Here is a 12,836-nt window from a genome sequence, read left to right as displayed (position 1 = left end):
CGTCCAGATGGTTTTTGACCCTTTTATTTTCAGTATAAATGTGGACAGATGCCTCAAAGAAAAATACATTTAGAAATCAGAAACATATTTAGCCGTGTTTTTAACTGTGTGTCATCGGTGACAAACGTGTAAAACCAGTGGTACCGTCCTTATTAAAGAGGAAATACAGGTTATTGTTGTAATAGGAATCGTGTGGTCTCCATCTGCAGCAGATCAGGTTCATGTCTCTCTGTGTAAAGCGACAGTGGATGGAGCTACACTAGTCATTAGTCCGGTACAGTCACAGTTGCCATGGTTACCCCATCACTTGAGGGAAGCACTGCTATGGGACTGTGGCCTTGTTGTTTTGCTCACACTCTCCTCCTTCTGTCACTTGTCTCTCTTTCTGCCATTTTCTCCTCTTCTTCTTCTTTGACTGATAACTGTCTCTTTGTGTTCTCTCCCTCCGCCCGCAGTACTCTCCTCCTTTAATTCCTCCCCGGGGAGAGGTGAACGCCGCAGATGCTTTCGACATAGGCTCCTTTGATGAGGAGGACACCAAGGGCATCAAGGTACGGCAGACTCTTAAAACACCCAGGCACTTTTATGTAGCACACACTTCAGGTAAACATGGCTGTGAACAGACGTGTCCTGTCTCGAGTGCAGCGTTTTTACTGACATAATCGAAGGTGTGTGAGCAGCAGAGGGGAAACTCACTGACACAATGACATCACATGAACATGGACATTTTCAGCATTTAGAAATGCAGCAGGTCGCTGAACACAAGTACAGTTTTCTGTGGTGACGACATTTACGTGCACAAGATATTCATGTTTTTTGCCCTTAAGTAGAAGTAATATCTTTTTCAGATTATCTCTTTACATGGCTAATAAAACCCGATATTTCACTAATACTCCCATTTGTATGTGAACTCTGGTGCTGGCACTGGTATATTGAATATAAAAATGCTTGAACAATTAGTTGATTCAATGATTAACAGAAAATAATTGCCAATTACTTTAATAATTGAGTAATCATTTTAGTGATGCTTTAAGTAAAAACAGCAAAAATTAATCGGTTCCAGATTCTCAGATGTTCAGATTTGCAGTTCTTACATTTCATGTTAAAATAAATCAACACACACACATCCTGTTGTTAAAATGATCCAGTTAATTTATTTAGGGGCGTTTCAGACCTAGAGTCGTCTCCTTTGGTCTGAATCAGAGACTCATGTTGTTCCAAAGTTGTATAATTGCCTAGAGTTGGTTGGTGTTCTCACGGCAGCATTTACAAGAGGACCAGATCAAATGCCTTGTGTGAGAAAGCTGCTCTTGATTGGTCAGAATTTCCATGTGGGAAAAATCCAGGAAGTAAAGCAAACGTTGAAGAAGAGTACACTTGCAAGATAAATGTGACACTTTCTAATGTCACAATGGAGGGACAACTACGCAGGTTGATTTTAGCGCTGCTCATCGTGGACTATATTGCTGTCATTGTTCATTTTAGTCAAAGCATACAGTTTGAAAACGAGGCGCGGCTCCAACTAGAAAACAATGTTTTGATGCATTGGATGTGCTGAATGTGCATATTAAGGCAGTACAGGAGGAGGTGCACATTAATAATCCTCCAGGACTGTAACATGCTCATGTTTAACCCAAACAATGTGTCATGTGACTGCAGTTGCTTCACATCCAGGTCGGAACACCTTCTCACCACAAACCAACCGCACCAGAGTTCCTTTGTAACCAGACTGAGACCACCTCTTCAAGAAGGTCTCAGTCTGGTTGTTTTGGTGCACACCTGAGTGTGATTGCTGTGTTCACACCTGCCCAAACGAACCGCACTGAGGGGGCAAACGAACTTGAGTTGGACTGAACTGAACCAAACAGGGTGGGAGTGAAAGCACCCTAAGTACCAGTCAATATTGTCCACACTTTAAAACCCTCGGTAACCAACTGAAATTATCGCCAAAAACTCGATACACACACAGTGAAGCTGGCAGCAACCACACGCTTCAAACACAAAATTTGACTCGTAGGAAATACGATTTAATAAATATTATTCATCAGTCACACACACTGGCTTTTTGTCTCTCAAAAACGATCACTAAAAGCACGATGTATCGTTTTAACACTGAAACTCTAAACGTACGTCAGGTAAAACATGAATCAGTCCGATAAATGTTTTCAGTATTTATTAAACATGAAGAAAAAAGTGTCACCTGCAGGTTTAATCAAGACAATGTTGCGATCCGACTTAGATCTTCGTCAGGTCAAAATCTTTTGACCTACTTTGTAATGTGCGTCTAATTATTCCCCCTCAATATGACATCCATAAACACAGTAAGATAGCGAGCTGTCTAACCCTAAAACAAATGTTTCCGTGTAAAACTATCCACCGTCATATTAAACCCAGAGATCTGCGCAGACGTCTTCACGCTAACAGCTAATTCTTCATTCTCAGCTCGGAGTCGTAATTATTTTCTAAGCATTACTTTTGTGATTTGTGCAAAACATTTTATTCTCCTCATGAACTCTCGGTCTTTCTGGTTTGTGCATCTGATCAAGACGTTTCTCAGAAACCCATTAATACATGAAGGCCACGGCCGGATTGTTGAGCCATGTCCTTTCTCTTTGACTAAGTGCAGAGCGGCTGCCGTTTGTGCTCATATTCCCGAATCACAGGCAAAGTTTTTGATCATGACTCTCAGCACAGGTACGGCTTCAGAATAATAAGCAGGGCTGGTTTAGACTGAAGCAATTCAAAGCGTCTTGTGTTTGTTGTCTGGGTTCCTCCTTCATTAACGTTAATGTGGCTGCAGCAGCAGTTATTCATCCTCTGACACGCCAGCGCAGAGAAATAAAAGACAAAAAAAGTTTGCTTACATTTCCCCAGACGGTGCTGGTCATTAACACACGAGTAATAATGATGTGAGAGCTGCAGTCTCCAGACGTTAATCAGGTTCCTGTCTGAAACACAACAAATAGAGACAGTGAAGATTACTGCCGTATGAACACCCAGTGTGTTGTTGCATTATACTGAGAGGTGTTTTAGACTGTGCCCTCACTGATGTACACGGGGTGGACGAAATATGAGAAACACCTCTCATCATTCAGCTCAAACTGCGGCCTCCACAATGATCCTACTGTTAAATCAACACGTCTCTGAAGACATTATAACCTTCAGAAAGGATTTATTGCAGGACAGCTGTATTAGACTGAACTAGCTTCACCCAGATGTGCCTAATAAACTGACTATTGATTGTATAGGAGTCTTAACAATATCATTTTTATCAAAGCTACAATATTTCACAACACAAACCAGGATTTCTAGGATTGTTGCGGCCGTAATTACCTGATTTCATGGCTTTTCTTTTAAAAAAAAAAAAAAAATAAATAAAAAATGCATGTTGTAGTTTTTTAAGTCTTTTTATTTCTATTTATTTTATTATTTTTTCAATATATTTATTTTATTATTTTCTATTTTATTTTCTTATTTTTTTTAATTTTTTAAAAATTAAATACAATTTATTACAATTGAATTTCACGCCAGCTTTTCTAAAGGAAAAAAAAGCATGTTGCAATGTTTAAAGGCTTTTCTAAAATTTATTAATAAATCAAGCCAAGTTTGTAACAATTTATATAGTTTTATTTTTCTATTTTATTGTATTAATTTTTTAAACATTTTTATTATTATTATATATATATTTTTTTGTATTTTTTTTTAACTTAATTTATCAAAATTAAATTTCACGGCAGCTTTTCTAAAAAAAAATATGAATGTTGCATAGTTTTAAGGCTTTTTTAAAATGAATTTCAATTTTTTAATACATTTTTTTATTTTACTATCTATTTCATTTGTTTATTTTTTATCATTATTTCTTTAAATAAATCTAATTTATTAAAATTAAATTTCACAGCAGCTTTTCTAAAAAAAAAAAGCATGGTGCAGTGTTTTAAGGCTTTTTTAAATTTATTTCATTCATTTTTTTATATTTTTTTATTTTAATATTTTCTGTTTTATTGTATTCGTTTTTAAATTTTTATTATTATCATTTATTTAATTTTATTTTTTTATTTAATTTATTAAAAATTAAATTTCATGGTGGCTTTTCTTAAAAATGCATGTTGCATTGTTTTAAGGCTTTTTTAAATTCATTTTTTATTTTATTACTTTATTTCATTATTTTTATTTTTTGTTAAATTTAATTCATTAAGATTTAAAGGCAGCTGGTTCTAGTGAGCCGTCGTCAACTCAGAACTCAGTAGATCTGTGCTCTATGGTACAGTCATCTCTGCTGGTCGTTCTTGCTGTCTTCCCTTCATCTGAGTGCAGTGATATGAACCTCTTGTAATGTGTGATGAGCCAGATTATTGATCTGTTTGCACTTTAAACTAGCATCAGCAAGACACACGAGGCTCTCAGAGGCCAGGAGATTATACTTCTAATTAATGCTAACAGAAACAAATCAGCCGCAGGTATTTTGCCTCGAACTAAATAATAACTATGCAAAATAAAAACAATATAACTCTGAATCAAACTTATAAAATTAACTGCAAATTACACAACGATGTCTAATGGTTCCTGTACCAGAATGCTTTAGCTAATAAATGTGCTGCACCCTTTCTCTCCGTGTGTCTGTCCATCTGTCCTGTAGCTGCTGGACAGTGACCAGGAGCTGTACAAGAACTTCCCTCTGGTCATATCAGAGCGCTGGCAGCAGGAGGTGGCAGAGACGGTCTACGAGGCGGTGAACTCGGACACGGACAAGAACGAGGCTCGCAAGAGGGCCAAGAACAAGCAGCTCGGCCACGAGGAGGGTAAGACGACAAGAGAATGATCAAAACAGGAAACAAACACTTGAATCTTTGCAGGATATTCTAACAGTGTGTGTGTGTGTGTGTGTGTGTGTGTGTGTGTGTGTGTGTGTGCAGACTACGCCTTCGGAAAGGACTGCATAATGCACGGCTACATGTTGAAGCTGGGGAACCCGTTCCTGACCCAGTGGCAGCGCCGATACTTCTACCTGTTCCCCAACCGTGTGGAATGGAGGGGAGAGGGCGAGTCACGGGTCAGTTCACCCCACAGCACACACATCCAGAGGGGACCCGTCATGCTGTTCTTTATTTTATGTTACATATGTAATGTTACATCGTAGAGCTGCTGCCTGACAGTCAAACAAACGTTAGTCGTTTAGACCTCGCTTTTTCCAAGACACAGCATGTGTACGGCCCTTATTTCCAGGGCTGGTACCTGCGTATGTGGGATCATTTTGAGAAGGTGAAGGACGAACCCAAGGTGATATGTAAACTCATCTTCATTGGTCGACTACAAACATGACGTATCATCTGAAACATGGAAGTAGCTACATGCCCATTAGCCCACAGCGTCATTAACAGGCGGCTCGCTCAGTGTGTGACGTGCACTTGGAGATAAAATATAGGCCTATATTAATGAAGGTTCATCAGTCAATCAATATATCATTTAATCATTACATTAACATCGTAAACATGCAGCCGACTAGTCAACTAATGGCGGTAAATGATGGCTATTGGTGGACTAGGAAAACTCTTAGTCGTAAAAGAGTGTTTTTTTAGCAGTAAAGCAAGTATGAACCTGAAAATGTGCATGATAGGTCCCCTCAAAGAACGTCCCTCTCCATGTTCATGTTCATGTGTGTCATTTTCATGTCCGTCTGTCCTGAAGAGAGGGTGCTCTGCTACTGTTTGTCAGTGTATGAACGTTGTCTGTCTGTCTGTCTGTCTGTCTGTCTGTCTGTTTGTCCTGACGCCACACTGAAGGAGACGTGGCTAAAACATTTTAAAAAGCAGAAAGAAGGGGTGAGTGTTAACACAAAGGTCCAGGTCCCCGCTGTGTCCTCAGCGCCCCTTCAGCGTCCCTGCTGTCTCTGTTCAGGTGTTTAGAGCTGTAGTCCACCCCCCTGCTTGAGCCTCAGTAGTGAGCTTCAGTCTTAACGCCCTCCTCGAACTGCTGCTGGTGACTGAAACAACAGGAAGAGCCTCTCTGAGAGGCGTTCAGGTGCAGGAACTCACAGCTGGTTTCAAGTTTCAGTATTTCTCTTTCGTCTTTGTTTTACAGTTTTCTCTGAAACTCTTAAGCCTCTGTAGAGTCCTCCTCCCTCCTCCCAACAGTTTTTCACCTTATGAGCTCTCGTAAGGGCTGAGATGTTTTGTGAATCACTTTTATCTTTAAGGGATCTAGCTTTAACTAAAGGGGAAAGTTGGAATTCAAAGAATTTTCTCAGAAATTTGTCACTCGTAGGAACTGTTTGTCCAAGGAGGCTTTGTAAATACGGCCCGAGGACCTTTAGTGTGACCGAGGTCTCTCAGCTGTGGCTTCACGGCCCGTCTGATGCTGTCATGTTACTTTATAATGGTCCAGGATTTTAAGAAGTCGCAACTGAGACTTGATTTTGCTCCCAAAGTAGTCCAGTCTGACCCCTACAGCTCTGCAGCCACTCAGCTAGAAGTCTGATGCACCATCATCTGTATTCTGCGTGGTGCTCTTCACCTTTACTCATTTCTGATTGGTCAATTTTGTTCCCAGCAAAACCTGCTGACGATGGAGCAGATCGTGACGGTGGAAGAAACGCAGATTAAAGACAAGAAATGTATCCTGCTGCGCATCAAAGGAGGGAAGCAGTTTGTACTGCAGTGTGAGGTACGACCACCGGGCCACCTTTTCTCTCTGAGTGTCTGCATCTTGTCTGTGAGGTAAAAAGACAAAGAGCTGATGTGTTTGTTTCTCGTGTGCGTGCAGAGCGATCCGGAGTTCGTGCAGTGGAAGAAAGAGCTGACCGAAGCGTTCACAGAAGCCCAGAAGCTGCTGCGCCGCGCCCCCAAAGTCATCGGGAAAGGCCGGGCCGGAGTGGTGGAGCTCTCCAAACCTCCCCTCACACACCGCAATAGCAATGGCCTGTGAATACACAACACACACGCACGCACACATATATAAATATATATATATCACACACACATACACACACACACCTGTACACACACACACTGCATCCCACCTCCTCTCCCTCTCCATCAGCTGCCCCGACACCTCCCCACAACGCCTCGCAGTGTGTACGGACCATGCACACCAGCGTCTTACCCACACACACACATACACACACACACACACACACTCGACCAATCATAAGCGCGATTTTTCGTCTGCCATGGGACCTTGCCAGTTCACCAAGAGGAAGAGAGAAACATTCGGGAGGGCTCAGCATGTGAAGAACTTCTGCATGAATGTGACAAGGACTGACGCCCGGTCCTCTCTTGTCCCCGTCTTTCTCTTTTTCTCCTCCCCTCCCTCTCTACACCTGTACCCCGCCGCCGCCGCCACTGCCGCCGCCGCCGCCACCACTGGATGGGGCTTTCTCGACCAGGACCCACAGCAGCCTGGCGGGCTACAGGTCCGATCTCTCGGAGGCGGCGCCGGTGAGGCCCTGAGGCTTTGGCGGGAGGACAAATAAAAAAAGGCTGCTCGACCTGTTCTCCTCTAACCATCCCTCCCTCTGTTACTGAAGTGCGTAAAGTGCCAACATCAATATTTACTTGAGTCACCTAAGCACCCTGGAGGAGCTGCTTGGTGGCAGATATCGCCCCCAGATACACACAGGAGGTGGCGGCGGCGGCGGCGGCGGCTGTGGTGGTGGTTGATCATTCCAATGCAGACAACAGGAAGTACAAGGACCACAGACTCTTTCAAGATTGGCTCCTGTACAGCCAGTTGCCATAGAGACTGGGATTCCATTGGCTGACAAACAGCAGCCTGGTTGCTATGGGAACCATGAAGACTGGTATACCTGGGGAACCGGTAACCACGGACAATGGTGTAACTATTGTGTATGAAGGCTACGCTTGCAGAGGAAGAGGCGACGGAGGAGGGAGGAGGGAGTGACTCTGAGTGTACATACGAAACCCTTTCTCTCCCTCTCTGTGCATCTCCAGTGTTTTAGTCCAACGTGTTTGCATTATCGGGGACTTCTCTGTCTGCCTGTTCGTGAATCTGTCCTGGCTTTAGGGGAAGAAGAGGAAGAGGAAGAGTGTTTTCCTGCTGGGTGGGGTGGTGGGTGGCGGGAGGGTGGGGACAGCTTTCAGTCACTCGCTGCGTTTACCTCAGTTGGACTGTGTCAGTTTGAGGCGTGAAACCTCTCCAAGGGCCGAGTGTCACGCTCCGTGTTTGTTCGTCCGTGCGTCGTCGTGTCGCGGCTTCTTTTTTGGAAATTCATCATCGCACGCAATCGTTGGGTTTACAGCTTTCAGCTTTTTGTGGATGGTGAATGAAGAAGACGAGCTGAAGCTAATTAAAGGAAAAATCCACCCTTAAATACACCAAACTTTTATAGAGGCATTTTATATTAAGATAATCTCTCTGATGTTTGAGGCATTTCAGGTGTTTGTTTTTTGTTTTGTTTTTTTATGAAGGGTTGTTTTAGTTTTTGCACTCATTACCGCACCCTGCCTCATGTGCATGTCGTTCTGAGTTGTAGGGATGGGAAGTGATAAGAGTTTATTGATACTAGGGCTCCGACAGACAGTTACTATCATTGTCGAATAATAAGTCGATTATTTTCCCAACTTCAGCCAGCATTCTCGCTTCCTTACGCTATCTGTGTGTTACTGTTTCCAAGTCCCCTTCGGAAACCACAACAACAACCTCCAAGCTCACAACTTAGACTTTGAAAATGTCACGTTATTATGCGTTAAGGCATGCCTGCTTTCTTCTTACTGTGAGTTGATTTAGAAGAACTTGTGGACGGACCTCGGAACACCCCAGACTCGTCTCGCCGGACTCTAATGCCTCCGACGTTGATCCATTTCTTGACTCGGCCAGTCAAGGTGAATTTGCCACGTCTTTTAACTCTGGCAGCGACATTGATCCGTTTCACTTCACGCAAGCTTCTGTGATGTCATCGTAATGATGCTCTGCTAGAGTCACATACAGCCAGCAAATCATCTGTGGTTTGAACGAGTCCTCTAGAGCTAAAGAACAGATAGGTGTCACCTCAGATTTAGTTTGGCTATTTATCAGTAAAGGTTGGATAAGACAGTGACGACTGTTACTGCTTTCATGGCGTTTTCTTTTGCCATTTTAATGACAGTGCTCGACTCCCCACGTGCAAATGTTACACCGAAACAAGTTCACCCCCGACACTATTTTTACAAGACACCGTCGCTGTATCTGGGGCCTAGCCCCACCCAAGAGGACTGTGATTGGCTTAAAGAAACAAAAAACAAGCAAGAGTGTTTTTCCCCTGCAGCAGAAAGACAATCAGTGGTCCTAGACTTTTCTTTAGCGCTGACTCGAACCTGTGGCGATAGGTCCGCCTTGACAAGACTAATCGATTGTTGTTTGGTCTACAAAATGTTGGTGAAAAATGGCGATCAGTGTTTCCCAAAGCCCAAAACGACATGTCCTGTTTTGTCCACAACCCAAAGACACTCATATATTCACATTCTAAAAACTGGATTCGACTCGATTATCAAATTACTTTGGGATGAGTTTAATAGTTTCTTATTGATACCCATGCTAGTATCGATTCTGTTTGTTGGTGCTAATTCCTGATCAGTTTTCTCGGTGGAACAAAAAAGGCCCACACAGGTTTTATTATCTGAGTCTGAACACAGTGTAGCAGCAGTCTGTCGTGAAGGTTTCCTTAGTCAGAAAAAAGCTGCTAATCCTGTAGCTATGGTGTGGATGTTATTATTACAGGGTGTTTACCCTCAGTGACGGACGTGATGCTTGGTTGTGAAGCAGCGTCGCTCGTGCGTAGAGACTTAAATACGAGGCATTCCTATTTAAGCCCAGCTTGTACAGGAAGATTTGTCAGTATATTGCTGGTGTTTCCACCCTGACTTGAAATGATCATTTTACAGTTCTTACAAGCAGCACTGTTGTCATCTTTAGTCATTTTTTCATCATATTGGCAGAAATGGGCCACCGTAGTTTTCTAGCAGAATAAAAAAAAAACACCATCCGTCAGCAGCGTGTTTATCTCACATTAAAGTGTTTCAGGGTGGAGATTTCCTCAAAGTCTACTCATGATTTATTTTTTTGTTCCTAAATGTGACACAGTTCAGATGAGGTGAAACGTCTTCAATCGGGGGGGCTTTGTACGGTTTCGCCGGCAGCTTCGTCGTCGCCGCGAACCCCGTTGAAGTTTGAAGGGCAGAAACCGCGCACAATCGTATGGTGTGGATTAAAAAGAACACGCAGCGGAGGAGCAGGAGGAGCCGATTTATTGTTGGATACATTCATTGATTTCAGGGTTTTTATTTTGACATGCAGTACAGTGTCCTCGTCTGTGATGTCCATGCATTTCCAGAGCTGTGATGTGTGACCTTCAGTAGGAAAAGGGTTGATTAGGGGTGCATTGTGATTTTATTTTTCTTTCTTTGTAGCCTTTAACCAGTCAGGGGGAGATATTATCGTCTTATAGAGAAATTTTGCCACCTCTCAAGGTGTCTTTTATTTTTGTAAACCAAAATGGTTTTTATTGTTTCATTGAAATTTATGTCTGTTGCACCTTTTTAGCCCAATGTGTTACTTAATAGTTGTTAAATGTGCCAAATAACTGTTGCTGATTGAGTGGAACCAATGGGAAGCCTCCTTTTTCTGAACTTTTTGAACCCTTCTCGCCACACACGCCGCTTCACAAACTGTGCGGTGGCGGCGTCGAGTCTTCGAAGGGTACAAAACTGTGACCAAACATTTTTCCGGAGAAGACAGAGGTGTGTGTGTGTGTGTGTGTGTGTGTGTGTGTGTGTGTGTGTGCGTGTGCGTGTGCGCTGGCTTTCCACCACGTTGCCATAGGGACTCTCGACACACCATCCAGCTCTCTACTCTAAAAAGTTTTCTTTCACACTGTACGTATGTCATGTGAGTGTGCGAGCTTCATTATCTCTCTGTATGTTCATGCAGTGGACTTTTTTTTTTTTTTTTTTGGTGGTCATACACTCTGCTCAAACACACGCTCAACACACGACAATTTAAAAAGGATGGCATATAGGAAAAAAAATTCAAAGTATATATAAATATATGTGTATATGAAATGACAAAAATGCTCTAGGTTTATTTAAAAGATTTAATGTAGAAAACAAAATGAAAATGTTCGGGGAGGTCGGGGGTTTTGATGTGAGTATAATTGTTTGTGGTGAAGACTTCAGCTCAAATCTTGCACATAAAGACTTTAGATATTGTACCTGCGAGTTCCAGATGATTATTTTTGTTTGAATACAGGACTCTCTTTGCTCTTTCATATTTATTATTGCGTGTGTGGGGAGCTCTCTATCTCTCGCTCCGTCTCTCCTCCACGTTATGAGCTCTCAGCCGAGAGCTCGCTGTAGAAAAATCCTCCGGTTTACACCCATCAGAAACTCTCTTGTTTTGTTTTTTTCATATGCCACAGACAAACACAAATACTACTGGCTTTGGGTTTATTATTGCCATTAAGGTTATGATAATACTGATATATAATTGATAATATTATTCAATGATTATTATTAAATTTATTTTATTTCAATGATTTTTATTTTTTTGTTTTCGAGACAGGTAGGAAGTTGCGTGTTGGACTGCTTGTAAAAACAGTTCATGAATAAAAATCCTTTTTCCGTGTTGCTTCCTGTCACGTTTGCTTTGATTCTACAGAGTGTGTGCCTGAACTTATGTCTCAAATATCAGCTCATATTTAACCCATATTGTTACACGTTTGTTATTTACGTGAAAATATTATTTGACAAGTCATTTTGTGCAGATTTAGTTTTTATCCTTTTAATGACCCTAAAATGTTCCTTTGGTCTGAAATCGGCTGTAACCAGTGCTGACAGGTAAGTAAATCTTTCCAGGTATTTGTACTTTACTTGACTTTCAGTTTTCTGCCACTTTATACTTAATTGCATCTCAAAGGGAAATATTCACTTCATCTATACCGGACATGAATTCATAAACGACCCAGCAGTATATGAAGAAATTAAAATGAGTTCCAACTTTACCAGCTGCAACATTAAAAACTTTAACACATAACATATGACAAACATGGACACTTTAACATATATATATATTACATGTGTGGACATACAGTGTACAAATTCTTGGATTTTAAACCTGTTTGAGGATGATAAAATATTTTAGTATTATGTGCTTGAGAGCAATGAGTAATATATTTCATTCTGAAATGGGCCATTCTGTATAATTAGTACTTTTACTTTTGGTACCTTAAATATATTTTGATGGTAATACTGTTATTTTATACCCTGTTTTTTTGGTGATCTGGTCACAGTTGGACAGCACTAAATTCAAGTCTGAACCACCACCAAGACACATTGTGACACCATCACTCATATCTTTTGTAGTGAAGATGCAAATGCGTACAAGCGTACAAGGACTTCATCATCATCATCATCAGTGCAGGACGTGGTGGTTGTTTTGGTGACAGTGCACTAAAACACTCTATAACGTACCAATTGAATGTCGAGTTGGACCAAGTGTGTCGGAGACGCTCAAACAACACAGCCACCAAAGCAGTGGTTCCCAACTGGAGGGTCACAGGTCCGTTCTGAATGGATCACAAGTGACTCACAAACATGTCAAGTTTGTAAAAAACACACTTTATTTTTAATTACAGTGAATTTCCAGCACAGAGCTTTTATTTTGAAGTGTCATTTCCTGCTGTAGAGTGAGTGACTAATGGACAGCTTCTGAACAGAGATGACAAACTAGCTCAACAACATGGCCAAACACAAGTTTGACACTGAATGTATTAAACTGTGTGGACCTTGACTCATGACGAAGGGGAAATCTGGACCCCGTGGCTGCACCAGTTGGGAACCACTGAACTA

At 41.7% G+C, this 12,836-nt stretch overlaps 1 protein-coding gene across 1 annotated transcript in view; it reads left to right on the top strand.

The window, feature by feature from the left end:
* Nucleotides 1-8,046, top strand: part of grk3 (G protein-coupled receptor kinase 3) — a 99,082-nt gene extending 91,036 nt beyond the window's left edge. Inside the window, exons 17-21 of the mRNA XM_049603773.1 lie at nt 456-551; nt 4,637-4,799; nt 4,914-5,050; nt 6,547-6,660; nt 6,760-8,046. Of these exons, the coding sequence (XP_049459730.1) occupies nt 456-551; nt 4,637-4,799; nt 4,914-5,050; nt 6,547-6,660; nt 6,760-6,921 (672 nt within the window). The 3' untranslated portion in view covers nt 6,922-8,046. The remainder of the gene's footprint in view (nt 1-455; nt 552-4,636; nt 4,800-4,913; nt 5,051-6,546; nt 6,661-6,759) is intronic.
* Nucleotides 8,047-12,836: the final 4,790 nt, after the last annotated feature.

Source organism: Epinephelus fuscoguttatus, linkage group LG18, assembly GCF_011397635.1.
Source record: "Epinephelus fuscoguttatus linkage group LG18, E.fuscoguttatus.final_Chr_v1".
Classification (NCBI taxonomy): domain Eukaryota; kingdom Metazoa; phylum Chordata; class Actinopteri; order Perciformes; family Serranidae; genus Epinephelus; species Epinephelus fuscoguttatus.
Note: the sequence above shows the minus strand (reverse complement) of the source record. Positions and strands in the feature narration are given on the sequence as shown.